The 13,716-nt window shown below is 40.7% G+C and overlaps 1 protein-coding gene across 7 annotated transcripts in view; it reads left to right on the top strand.

The window, feature by feature from the left end:
- The window catches only part of mark1 (MAP/microtubule affinity-regulating kinase 1), a 32,723-nt gene that overhangs the window by 14,267 nt on the left and 4,740 nt on the right, over nucleotides 1-13,716 (top strand). For 4 of the 7 annotated variants that reach the window (XM_077494913.1, XM_077494916.1, XM_077494914.1 and 1 more), the window contains exons 4-15: nucleotides 5,756-5,804; nucleotides 6,914-6,979; nucleotides 7,141-7,211; nucleotides 8,201-8,257; nucleotides 8,532-8,768; nucleotides 9,940-10,059; nucleotides 10,419-10,518; nucleotides 10,598-10,710; nucleotides 11,233-11,434; nucleotides 12,573-12,754; nucleotides 12,928-13,019; nucleotides 13,092-13,232. In XM_077494913.1, the coding sequence (XP_077351039.1) occupies nucleotides 5,756-5,804; nucleotides 6,914-6,979; nucleotides 7,141-7,211; nucleotides 8,201-8,257; nucleotides 8,532-8,768; nucleotides 9,940-10,059; nucleotides 10,419-10,518; nucleotides 10,598-10,710; nucleotides 11,233-11,434; nucleotides 12,573-12,754; nucleotides 12,928-13,019; nucleotides 13,092-13,232 (1,430 nt within the window). The remainder of the gene's footprint in view (nucleotides 1-5,755; nucleotides 5,805-6,913; nucleotides 6,980-7,140; nucleotides 7,212-8,200; nucleotides 8,258-8,531; nucleotides 8,769-9,939; nucleotides 10,060-10,418; nucleotides 10,519-10,597; nucleotides 10,711-11,232; nucleotides 11,435-12,572; nucleotides 12,755-12,927; nucleotides 13,020-13,091; nucleotides 13,233-13,716) is intronic. The other 3 variants (XM_077494915.1, XM_077494918.1, XM_077494917.1) reach the window with 1 other exon arrangement.

The following is a 13,716-nucleotide window of genomic DNA, read 5'->3' on the forward strand; positions in this document are numbered from 1 at the left end:
CATTCCAGAACCACCTGCAACTTTGCAACAGGTGAAAATCCACAATATAAGGTGAAGTATAAATTTGTGTTTGTTTTGCACCTTCCACACACTTTAAACACATTTAACTCACTGAAACACATTCAACTGTACGTATGTTAAAGTAAATATTGTTAGCTATTTTAATGTAGCCGAACCGCCGCGAGTTAGAACGTATTTTGTCCAAGGATAGACACAGCCTCCGGTGCATTTAAAAAAAAAATAAAAAAAATGAAAAAAATATTGCTTTATTGAACAAACGGTAAGAAAGCAAACACATTCACGAGCTGCCGACGACTACAACTTCCGCCAAGTAAATCAATACACAGACTGGCTAATAGTTAGCCATTTAATAGCCAGTGTGATATCCTGAGTCAACACGACCAACTCTGCAAGCTCATTCTCTGACTCCGACATCACGTAAGAGGGCAGGTCAAGCCTTTTGTGGCAACACGCATTCCAAAATCACAGATACTACAGTATAGTGTAGTGATGGTGCACTCAAATGGAGACTTCACCTCACATTTAGGGCAGGGTATTGATTCTAATTTCCTCAATCGATTCAAATTTGAGTCACAAGTGTTCAGTTCGATTCGATTTCAACTTTTATTTTATTTGATTCATGTCAGTGATTCGATATTGATTATTCAATTTTTTAAACCCAACCCTACCTCACGTGCATTTTGTTTTGGCGTTCTGTGTAAAACTATAAAATATAAATGAGGGACTGCTCTACAATGCAGGGGCATTCTTTTCTTGCTACTAACTGCACTGCATTTTTTTTTTTTTTTTTTTTTTTTTTGTAGTCGGGCATTGTGCTGCCTGGCAGGTTCCAGCGCAATGTGGTTCTATACTGAATGATTTGCACTTGCTTGTATACTTTAAAGAAACATCAAAACAATCACATAAAACATCATGATATAGCTAAACATGAGCGATAAATCAGGATATAGCAAGGGAACACTGTATTTACCAAGGTGTAAAGTAGAAAAAAACAAAACAGATTTGTTCATGCAAAATGTCTGTGGCATTCGACTATTGTCTGACAGTTGTATTAGTGCAGCTCTGGTTGCCATCATTGTCGAGATTGATCACAAGTGCACGTGTCGTGTTAAATGTGGCTTCCTGTGTTGCTGAGCAGGCTGTTTCTAAAAGTGGCTACCAGCAACATGCAGTCATCCTTATTGATGAGTGACTCAGGTGTCTTTGCATGCAAGATTGACTAAGGCTGCCGCATCCTTCAAATGACGCGGCAGGCCGGACACAGCTTGCTTGGTAAATCCCGGATCAAATGATGCAAACAATCCATTTTATTTCCCCCAAGTACAGTACGAGTCTTTTAGTATGATCTTAGTAAAAACCACAAGGACTGGAACACAAGGTAATGAAGGAAACACACTTTCTGGTTGTCATTTCTGAGCTAAATTTTGGGGGCTCCTGGATGAGTGATTTAATTTCCAGATTCCGCCCTTGGCACCTTTCATGTTAGTCTGTCAATCTGATACTGAATTCTCAGAGGAACCATGATGGGCTCACCATCTGCCATTGTGGTTGCATCCTATACCCCTCTGCACGTACAGAAGCAAATTTTTTTGCTTAATGCAGAAGGCTAGCAGTTCTTCATAGACTTAACCCACGTGCCTACCGAGCGCTTTAGCTTACAATGGTAAGCCTTTTTTCCTCTGTCGCTGTGTGACGACAACACTGCGACAGCGTAGCCAGCCAATGGCTTCTACCAAGATGAGCAATACAACAGTAAACAAAGGACGATGGAGGACATCCAGTGTTTTTTGTTTTTTCTTCCATGGCTGTTATAAAAAGAAAAGGACAAGCTTTGTTTGGAAAAGACACAATTTGTATTCTTCCCATTCTATTTCCACTGTTGCACAAAGGGCACTTTTGTGTTTATCTTTTTGTTTACCTGCTCGGAAGGGGAAAATTGGCCTTAGCGTCTCGTCCTGAGATGAGTGGATTTTGTACATTGGATCACGTTGTTTCACATATATTGAAGAAGTAACTCGAAACTTTAGTAGTGCAGTAGTAGTTTTTTGGTGTTTAAAAAGAGCGATAGTAAGTGATAAGATCAGGAAAAAGAACTGCTCTGTTTCCGTATGACCCGGTGGCATCCTCCGGTTCATCGTGACTCTGTGGCTCTTTGACTGCACACAGGAAATGAGGTCGGCCCGAACTTGCAAATCACCTCCTGAGAGCAGCCAGAGGAAACACATCATATGACATCTGTGGTCGGGGATGTTGATGCCGTCGTGTTTTTTAGGCATTCTATCCTTAAAATAGGCCTCTCTGTTAATCCCTTCTTTGCCCACCGTCCCATCATCCCGCTCGGCTCTGTCTGACTCGCTCACACTAATCTGTAAATAAGAACTGTTTATTTTCAATGCTGAAATGTTGTTTAAGACCACTGGCATCCAAATCCAAGGTGGATACAGGTTGGGAATTGGTAAAGCCATTTAACGCTTCCTTTACGATGGCCTCTAACTGAAGTTGATGACGCTCATTCAGACAAACGTCCTGCCTCGTTTGTTTATTTTCTAGCAGTTGTAAAATAGCCCGCCGTCAGGCCGTGCTCCCATAATGGCTGTTTACGTGCATCTCGTGCCTGCCACACTGCGTTAGCCAATGAGATGCCATCAAGCCTGGGGCCCGACAGCGGCTTTGGTCTGATTCAGATGAGCGGAAAGCAATTGGGTGGACACATTGAATGTTGAGGCTGCTTAGTCGTGCATTTATTTATGACTTTCTGTTCATGGATGCGTTTTTAATTTTTACTGCTACTTGTGCCTCAGCCCCCCCACCGCCCCACCCCCCAGTTCACCGTTTTTGTTGGAACTGTGGTTGAAATAATAAAAAAAAAATATATATATATATACCTTAAATATAAATCAATAAATAAAAAATGCTCTGCTCTCACATTTATTTTGGGCTGGAGACGCTCTGCCAGGTCGAAATATTCTTCAAATGAGGGGAGGGTGTTTTAGCAAAGACTTAAAAAAAAAAAAAAGATTTAAAAAGTCAAGGTACCGCTGTATGTTCAATTATATCAAAAAAGATATAGTTAGATATAGGATAGTTTTACGATGAATATATTTGAGGGCAGGACATGATTCTTTTTGAAACACGATTCACGCTTGACCTATGTGCATTGCACACATGCACACCCTCATTAGAGCAATGAGGACTTCCTAACAATAATGCCCTTGTTGGAGGAGCATCTGTGACTGAAATAGTCCAGCCAGCCTGTGTAAGTGTTCCCGGTCTGATATGTGTTGGTCTGCATGTAGCGAGACTGCTGTAATTAAGGCTAGTTTGTGAGTCTCTGTGCCCCTGGGTGGCTGGAAGTAGGTCACTGGCACAGACTCCTGAAACTCAGGCGTGTTGAACAATGTGCTTGTTGTCATATTTCTGTATTTTGCGGTTTGTTTCTGCCATCGTTTTGGATCGGTTTCTTTCTATTTCTCTTTTGACTAATTAATTAAAGGGAATAAATTCCAAAACAATCCTAAAAAATGGCTTAAAGGGGCACGGTGTGAATCTGCCTTGCGCCTGTGGATATTATTGACATTGATACCGGGGCCTCATCAATGATCTCATTATGCTCCGTCAGCCTCAGCGGTGACAACATCCCTATTGACCGCCACCCTGTCTGTCATTTTCCACAGCTCTCCTCAGATTTGTTGTCATTTTTGCTTCCGAGCGGCTGCACGCGTGCTTCCCATGTGAGGGGCTTCGGGGCAGTGACGCAGACAAGAGAGAGAGAGGGAGGGAGCGATCGAGCGAGGGAGGCAGGAAGAGGCAGACATCAAGATGAGATAGCAAGTCTTTAGTCCAGCCCTCATTCATAAGGACGAAGAATGTCCGTCTTGATGGCGAAGTCACATGAACAGAGGCCCGTAGCCTGTTTGTTTATTGTCTTTTACTTCAGTCCATTTTCTATTTATTGAATAATTGTAGTTGATTAATAAGCTTTTTATAGACGTTCAATTTGCTGCATGATTTGTTTAAAAGGCTTTTTTAATAACTGGGCAGACAATTATGACGAGTAGAAAGCATGGCCATGACAACAAAAAAGGTCACAGAAACCAAATAACCATTTAGTTTGGCCTTCAAATGATTGGAATAGAAAATTGATCGAAGGATCACTTCACGTTTGGAGTGATTTATGACCTTTCACGCTCAGAAGCCAGAATGCTGAAAATGTAAGAGAGACGCCGTATGGTCTGGCATGTGGTCGTGAATGCGTGCCGGATATCCAATATCTATGTAAATTGGGTGGCAATCGCATATAATAACTCAGAAATACAATATCTTCACAATATGCTGTAACAGTATCACCATGCAACGTGATTTGCATTTTTGGGAAAAATGTCTTTTCACAATCACTATAAGTCCCTTAGAGTTTGTTCATCTCAGCTTTTAACTAAAGGTTATTTAATTTCAATATTGAATGTAAATCTCTTGTACTAAAAAGTTAAATACAACTGAACTGTACTTGGGCTTCTCGTACCACTAGAGGGAGCCCACGTAACTCAACTCTACGTTTCTGATATTTTGTCCCCACCCAACTGTTTATGCTACATCAAATGGATTGATGTTAGCGTCAATGCTAGTTCTAACAAAACAAAAAGTGTAGAAGAAGCTAGGCTCATGCCCCAATATGAGGGCCTCGAGGAGTCAGGTCATTCTCCTCACAGTTGCACATGCCTTTTCAGGTGTACACTCACATTATTATTTGCATTGTTTTATATATTTTTTAATTAGTTTCTTATATAAACCAGTGCTTTTAAAAAAAATAAAATAAAAAATAAGAAAAAACTCACACACAAAAAAATTTCTTGGGCAGGCTGTAATGGACTAATGGAATTCCAGTTCACCTACGGTGAACATTTATTTTGATTTCGACTCGTACCACTGTATTGAAATGCATAAATCAACGAATTAAGCGTTCTCCCTTCTTGTTGAGAGTTGTTGTGGGGAATCTTAATGAGACGAGAGGCGCCCGAAAGAGCAGTAGAGCCTGAGACCGGAAGACTGAATTAGCGGAGAGAGTACCTGAGAGGTCCCAACTGGGTCGGGCTCAGACCTCACTAACTACATTTGATGACCTAGACACACACGCACTCCATTTACTCGCTTATGTAACATCTCGAAGCGTAGTTCAATTCTCAGAAATCTAAATTGTTCTCCAAGTATAGACAGCAGGTAAGCAAAGATGGCCGACAAAGACCGACGTGGCTGTTGACGTCAACAGGCAGCGAAGTCCCTTTTTTGAGAGCGTGGGGCTCAGGCGGGCAGTCAGCAGAATGTAAATGATTTAACAGCACCTCTAAGTGGCTGCAGGAGATCGTCTGACATGACGCCAAGCTGCTCTTAAAGCTCTGCAGTCAGTCGATAAACATGATGCTGGGAGAACAAAGATGAGCGTGCATGATTTTATTGGATTGGACTGGCTGGAAGCTTGTGTACTGATACCGCATTGTGTCAGTGGAGGATTTATTTTTTATTTTTTATTTTTTTTTATGCTGCTCATCATCCTTGAGAGCAAGACTTATTGCCAGCGCATCAGTCATGTTGCCTTACATAGCACCCAAGTCCCATGATGCTCCAGTCCTCCCGTCTAATCCACTTTGCAACTTTGTGTGCGGGAGTTGTGCGCATAATGGCATTTTCCCAGCACGCCTTATCAGCAATTTTCAAAAAATGTCTCTCTGTGTGTCAACAGCTCTTCAGGGAAGTGCGAATAATGAAGTTACTGAATCATCCAAATATTGGTAAGTTCTAACACTTGCAAATGATATTAAAATTAGTCTACTTTTACTTGTAGGAATGCAAGGTGTCATGTTTGGAAATTTAAATGCATTACATAATTTCACCGTAATTAGCCTAGGGCAGGCGTGGGCACACTCGGTCTTTGAGGGTCGGAGTCCTGCAGGTTTTGGATGTTTCCCTTCCCCAACACAGCTGATATATGATCAGCTCATCAGCAAGCTTTGCATAAGCCTGATAACGATCCTTGTGATTTGCAATCGGATGTGTTGGAAAGCCTCCAAAACCTGCAGGACTCCGGTCCTTGAGGACTGAGTTTGCCCGCCATTGGCCTAGGGCATATCATGGAAATCTTTATTATTATAAAATATAAATACTTTAATTTGAATTGTGGAAGTAATTTAAAAAATCACTATCCACTGTAAAAAATAGTTGTCAAAACATCTTACAATGTCCATTTAATGCAGAATTGTTTATAGGTTTTAATTTATTAAATATATAACAAAAGGATGAATTATATATATTTTTACTAAATAAATTTCTTATTTATAATTGTATAAAGTTAATTACAATGTTTTTTTGGCAAATAAAAAAATATTTAAAATATCAAGAAAGCAATAATAAAAAAAAAAATGTTTATTTGTGTGATGTAATGACTATCTTTGTTTTATAGTATTATAATCTATTTTGTTTTGTATATAATTTCAGTGTATTTATTTGTACAACTACTGTATATACAATCACCGTTTTGTTTTCTTTGAAATAAGTAATAAGTACATTACAATTTACATTATGAATTATGTACATTTTTAGTAATTACAAAGTATTCTTAAATATAAGGATGTTGAGGATACTTTTTACATATTTGCTATCATAGCCAAACTTAAACCTAATAAAATTGCATGAAATTTTCAAGCAGATTATTCTAATTTAAGAGACCCTTGAGTGGGATTGCATGCTTTCTGGATGCCAAACATGACTCAACAGGCAGGCCAGACCTTTAAAGTTAGAAAATACTGTAAACGAAGAAATTCATGTCATCAATGATGGTTTGTGCTTTTTGCTTAAAAAAAAAAAAAAAAAATCCTGTTTGTCTGTTTTTTGCCCTCTGCAGTAAAACTATTTGAGGTGATTGAAACAGAGAAGACGCTCTATTTGGTGATGGAGTATGCTAGTGGTGGTGAGTGACACTCTGTTGACTTTGTGAATGCACCTCCACAATATTGGTGGTGCATGCACACGTGCCAAACCACGCTGCAACTGCAGTCTTTGAGCCACACCCCACCTCCTCTAATGAGCACTTTAGTCCAACGTGTCCTCTTGTTCTTCTGCGTGCTGCAGGTGAGGTGTTTGACTACCTGGTGGCCCATGGTAGGATGAAGGAGAAAGAGGCCAGGGCCAAGTTCAGGCAGGTGAGTCACTGACAGCGTGAGCCGCGTCATGCACCAATATCATGCTGTGTCACTGACTGCGGAGGAAAGCTGGAGCGTGCCCGGCTTTGCTGGCGCGACTCGCTCACACTCTGCAGCTGCATGTGCTGACACCCAGTGGCGCGCCATCAACATTGATCCAACGGCCCTCTGCTCTATGCTCATTTGACAGCAAAACACAGTGAATGAATGTGCCTTTTATTCACTGTAGTCAAACCCATTTGAAGGATAATCCACTTCTTTCATATCCACAATATCGCTGTTTAAGAGAAGAAGATGACTCACGATGTGTTTGTAGGCTTGTATGAGTTCCGATTTGCATAATATTGCACAATCGCAGCATACACTGCAGTGGTTCTCAAACATTTTATTCCAAGTACCATCTAAGAAAATACATAGCTCGCCAACGACCAGGATCCACAGAATTATTGTATCGCTTTGTGACCTTTCAAAAAAGAAAATTTAAAAAATTGATTAGCTGAAATTGTGATCCTACCCAATTTCCAAGCTCGTGATCGAGTGGGACAAGTCTCGGAAAAATAAATAAATAAATAAATAAATAAATGAAAATTATTCTTAAATATTGAAAAACAAGCCATTCTTAAAGGTTAAATGCAAATTTATTTCACTGTACATAAAAGTTAAATACAAAGTTATTTTTTTTTTTTTTTTTTTTAAAGTATAGTATATAATTGCTTGTTGTCAGCAACTTGAACGTTATGCACAGTTAAACAATGATACTGTGCTGAAATATATGAAAAGAAAAATCTATAAATCAATTATACCGTATTGACCAAGAAAGCAGTTCTACAAGATTAAATGCGCATTTATTTTGTTGTATTTAAAAGTTGAATAAACTGAACTGTACTTGAAATAATGAATGTTAGAACAGAAAATGGCCGTATGCTGGGTGAAGCTATCGTGATATTTGCAGCCAGAAATAAATTTACGCATCTGTTACTGTGTTTCAGATTGTGTCTGCCGTGCAGTATTGCCACCAGAGGAGGATAGTTCACAGGGATCTTAAGGTGACGAGCCAAACACTCCAGTGAATATTATTCATTTGATGGATAAATGAATGACCTCGCTCATTTTTGCAAGCATGTGTCTCCTGATGAAAATGTACAGTATGTATTTTACTGTTACAAGTTCAAACAGCAAAACTCACTTTATGGAAATTATTATTATTTTTTTAAATAGTCCACGGCAACAGTTTTCACTCTGAGGGACATGTCGATCAAAACAGAAATTTACCGTAGGTTATTTATGACCACTAAATGTGCCGTTCGTCCTCCCCCTCAGGCCGAGAACCTGCTATTGGACGCCGACATGAACATCAAGATAGCCGATTTCGGTTTCAGCAACGAGTTCACAGTTGGCAGCAAGTTGGACACCTTCTGCGGTTCTCCGCCCTACGCCGCCCCAGAACTCTTCCAGGGAAAGAAGTACGACGGACCCGAGGTGGACGTGTGGAGCCTCGGGGTCATCCTCTACACACTGGTCAGCGGCTCCCTGCCCTTCGACGGACAAAACCTCAAGGTGCGAACACGCCACGGGATGTGTCCTAGAAGTATTACCCTCCTTCCGTTTTAACAACTAACATTTTTTGTACGTAATGTCAAGGTCAAAGTTTTGCACTATAGCGAGCATGCTATTAGCATTTGAGCACCACTGAGGACAAAGCCCAGTGTGTCCTGGCCAGGTATTTTCCAACTGGATTTTTTTTTTTTTTTTTTAAGTTTACGTGCATCAACATGATTCTGTGTTTCCTGAATAAACAGATTAAGAGTGGAATTTCCTGTTTCTATCATTGGGGAGCGTAAGACTCTCCGGAGATTTATCTGCCCTACTTCAATAATGCACAACTGTCGAAATGATTCATGAGGCAGGCTGTTTACAGAGTGGAAATGTGATACACTTTTAATTCATTTTCATCGCTCCTTTTTAGCCCCCAGTATGGAGGTTATGTTTTTATCAGTGTAGGATCATTCATATGTTTTTATGCAGGAAGTCATTCCCACATTATAGACCTAAAATTGTGGCAAAATGTTGAGACTAATTGCATCATAAAAGCTTTTTTGTTTGGTTTTGTTCTTGTTTTTTTTAAACCAATATCCATTAAAAAAAAAATAATAATAATTTTTTTTTTTTCTTTTTTTTTTTTCTTCTTCTATCAGAAGTGTCATGTTATGCTACCACTGGCTAATGTAGTTTCATTTAAACCTAGGATATATTATCCACAGTATGTCCATTTTAAATGTTGTAATCTGGTGCATATTTTGGCTCTTTTTAAGGATTACATCCAACTCTATCCAGCCTCAGTGTAAAGATTTCAGCTGCAGTAAACATCGCCTATTTTTGTTTAGTTTAGAAAATTTGGGTCATGAGTACTAGATGTTGACAGCGAACATCACAACAAGCATTAGCTAGTGAACGGGTCTTTAAAAAAGTAATTTTACAAGATGAAGTTTACTGTTTAGCTAAATGTATAACAATGGAAATCACACTTTTTATATTAAGCCAGACCACATAACTGTGCCTTACAAAATCCCCCTAGCTTAAGACACAATGCATTATAGTTGGGCTAACAAAAACTAGCATCCATGTTACAGTATACCCGTTTAAGCTAAAGATATTTGAACACAAACTGCAGCAAAACATTTTTGTATGTCATCGTTGCTGACTTGCTTCCTTGTTGCTCGCAATGCAGGAGCTGAGAGAGCGGGTCCTGCGGGGAAAGTACCGCATCCCCTTCTACATGTCCACAGACTGTGAAAACCTGCTGAAAAAACTACTGGTGCTCAACCCGGTCAAACGTGGCAGCTTGGAGGTACTTTTGTGTTGTTACCTTTCACGCCATGACAATTTGCTCTGTTGGTTTTTCGGCAGGGTTCAAATAAGACAGCTTAAGCACTTGGAGCGTGCCTGTTGTGTTTGTGTGTGTGTGTAAGGAAAGTTAGCTGGCTTAATGAATCATTGCAGACATTTTGTTGGTGTCAGTTGACAGTCAATACCGTCGCTACACTCGCTCCATAAACCATGCCAAACAAAGCACCATGCTAATAACAATTGATCAGTTTGTTATTCAACTGTGCTAGTGATTAGAATGTTTGAAAATTGTGTTGCACAAAGCCCGGAGTCATGATTAAAGGGAAAAAGTGAAATAAACATTTGAATTGTCTGTGTTAGCAAATTATGAAAGACCACTGGATGAATGTGGGTCACGAGGAGGAGGAGCTGAAGCCGTACATCGAGCCCGAGGCTGACTTCAACGACTCGACCAGAATAGGTGCGTTTTGGTACGCGTGGAGGTCGTTGGCAAGGTCGTCTTTGCGAGAGTAACTCAGTTATTTTCCTTTTACCGACAGAGCTCATGGTGACCATGGGCTTCCCTAAAGATGAGATCACAGAGTCCTTACAAAGCCAGAAGTACGATGATGTCATGGCCACTTATCTTCTGCTGGGAAGAAAAGCACCAGAGGTCAGATTCGCTCTCATCTCAACATCATCACTGGTGTTAAATGCAATTTAACTGTAATTCAGTCATTGGCACTGCCAGTCGTTTTCAAAGCAGAGCTCCCAATATTCGTTTTAGAACGGATCTTTGAAGACTCACACAATATTTTATTCAGTGGCTAGAACGCTAGAATTTCCAAGGTGGTAGTTTAAAAAACCCCAACAGAAATTCTTGAGTTAAACTGCCAACATCATAAAACCTTTATTTATTTTACAGGCATTTTTAAAGTAATATTATTCTTAACTGTCCTATAATTGTACAAATAATTGAATTGTTGTGTGACAAAATCAAAATACAGTTTATCTACTCACCCTCACATGAACTAATAGTGTTTAAGCGGAAATGATGGAATAAAGTGGTACATGGACTTAATAGCTGCACTCTCGGCCGTTTATTGAACGTGAAAATGTTCCTAATACTTTTTTAACAATTTAAGTTCTACAATATACAATATGTGACCATATATCAACCACTCTTTCATGTCAGTTCGAGGGGAGCGAGCTCCTGACCAACAGCGTCCTGGCCCAGCGGCAGCGTCCTACCAGCGACATCAACAACGGCTCCAGTATTTCTCCCGCCCATCCCAAAGTCACGCGCAGCATCTCGGCCAATCAGAAGCAGCGCCGCTACAGTGATCATGGTGGGGATGATGTTGATGGTGGTGGTGGTGGTGTCGTAGAGAAGCGAAGTAAAGTAACCCCTTCCTTCCCAGCTCTGACAGTGCTGCTGGCTGAATGCTGTGTAGGGGGAGGTTGCTGACACTTAATGACCATTTAAAGTCAAATCCACCTGTAATAGGTGAAAATATGCGATAAACAGAGAACATAGCATTTTTTTGGTATAAGTTTACTTACTTAAAACACTTGTTACAATACATTTAAACTTAGTAAAACACATGTAAGTATTTATTGGCACCTTCTCCCCAAATATGATATTCGTCACTCTCAGTTAAAATTTGCTCTACAACTAACATAAATGCTAAGATCATTAAACTTATTATATTTAAAGATAAAGTCAGCCCATATTCTGATTTAATATTGCATTTGTGTAGTATAAGATAAGCAAGTTTTTATCCATCTAAAGGGGTGGCCATTTTGCCACTTGCTGTTAATTGAAAATGACATCAGTTGCTCAGGTAACCACCAATCACAGCACACCTGTTTTCTGAAGCTGAGCCGTTAAAAATCAGTGCAAAAGTGTGGAAACTGTACTGTATAGTTAGAAAGTTATGTCAAAGCAGCTTCCTCCTGTCATGTGGGACCGTTGTGTCTGGTGACATCTGCTGGCTGATTTCTCGCAGCTCCTTCGGGAAGCATGAGGAGTGATCGGCTTTGCTTTGCAACACATTGAAATGAGTGTGTTGTTGGACTGTTTATGGATTGAACAGACGTCTACGGTGATATGTAAATTGTGGCTTTCAGTGGCTTTGCTTGATGTTAAGGGAAACAATGGGTCTCGTACATTCATTCGTGTTTTTTTTTTTCTTTCTATTTTTTCCTTTTTTTTTTTTTTTTTAATCTTGTGAAGAAAACCTGTGATATTCAAAGAGGTCATTCATCGCGCGTTAAGAAAGATTAGTGGCTTTAAAGGAACTTTAACTCTAAATTAATGCACTCATTTTGACACCCCTAGCTGCCATACAACCAATGAAGTGTGATAAAAGTGAGGTATCAACAAACACCAAGGGACTGTGAGGTTTTTTGGAGAGTGAATGAGGCCCATTGACCTTTCTAATCAGTATGTGCTGCTGTTTTATTTTTTATTTATTTTTTATTTTTTGAAGTCATGTCAAATTATTGTCTTTCTCTGAATTAATTTTTTTTTAGTGGGTCCCTCCGTGCCGCCGGCGGTGTCGTACACGCGGCGCGGCCAAGCTTTGAGCGTGGAGAGCGACCACCGAGAGGAGTGGGACGGAGCTCGCCGACTGGAGCTGAGCACTTCCAAGGGAGACGTTCCTGCCTCACCACTGGGAGTGCAAGAGAGGAAGAAAACCACAAGTGGTGTGGGGGTGAGGACTTTTAAGTAGGAGTGGGCAATTAATTTTACAAATGGGAGTCATATGAGAAACTGAAGCAGTTGTCGAGGGCCACACGATGCTAACCTCTCAATTGTGTTCAATAGGAATGACTAAAAGTGTACGTTCTGTCAATGCATAGCTGATATGCATTTTTGTCGCCACAGACCAACGGATCAATGACTCGCAGGAACACGTACGTGTGTGAGCGATCCTCCACCGAGCGCTATTCGGCCATTCCTAATGGCAAAGACAGCAGGTAACCACGCTGACAGTACGAGAGGAGCTGAACCGCAGTGTCATTTTGAAACCGTGGGTCCTGTCATATCAGTTTAACCGAGGTGTCGGGCAGCACCCCGTCGACCGCGGTGACCTCCACGCGGCCTCGCCACATCAAGTCCATGTCATCTTCAGGACACCCTTCAAAGAGCACACTGCCCCCCATCGATGACAACACAGAGCTGAAATCCAGGTGGGCGCTCACTTTTTAAGTTTCTTTTTTATGTAGCATTCTTCAGGATTGTGCTTTATAAAAACGTAAAATGTCTGAAACCTTGTAGCTCCAAGACTTTTCAGGAGACCCCAAAACTTATTTATTATATTTGGTCAAGTTCAACCAGATGGTTGAGTGGTTAGCACGCCCACCTCCCAATACTGAGGACGCAAGATCGAGTCCAGGCTACGGCCTTCCTGGGTGGAGTTTGCATGTTCTCCCTGTGCCTGTGTGGGTCTTCTCTGGGCACTCCCGTCTCCTCCCACATTCCAAAGACATGCATGGCAGGTTAATTGGGTGCTCCTAATTGTCCTTAGGTGTGCTTGTGAGTGTGGATGGTTGTTTGTCTTTAAGTGCCCTGCGATTGGCTGGCAACCATTTCAGGGTGTACCCGGCCTACTGCCCATAGCCAGCTGAGATAGGCTCCAGCACCCCCCGCGACCCTTGTGAAGAGTAAGCGGTT

Source organism: Festucalex cinctus, chromosome 14 (assembly GCF_051991245.1).
Source record: "Festucalex cinctus isolate MCC-2025b chromosome 14, RoL_Fcin_1.0, whole genome shotgun sequence".
NCBI classification, from domain to species: Eukaryota; Metazoa; Chordata; class Actinopteri; order Syngnathiformes; family Syngnathidae; genus Festucalex; species Festucalex cinctus.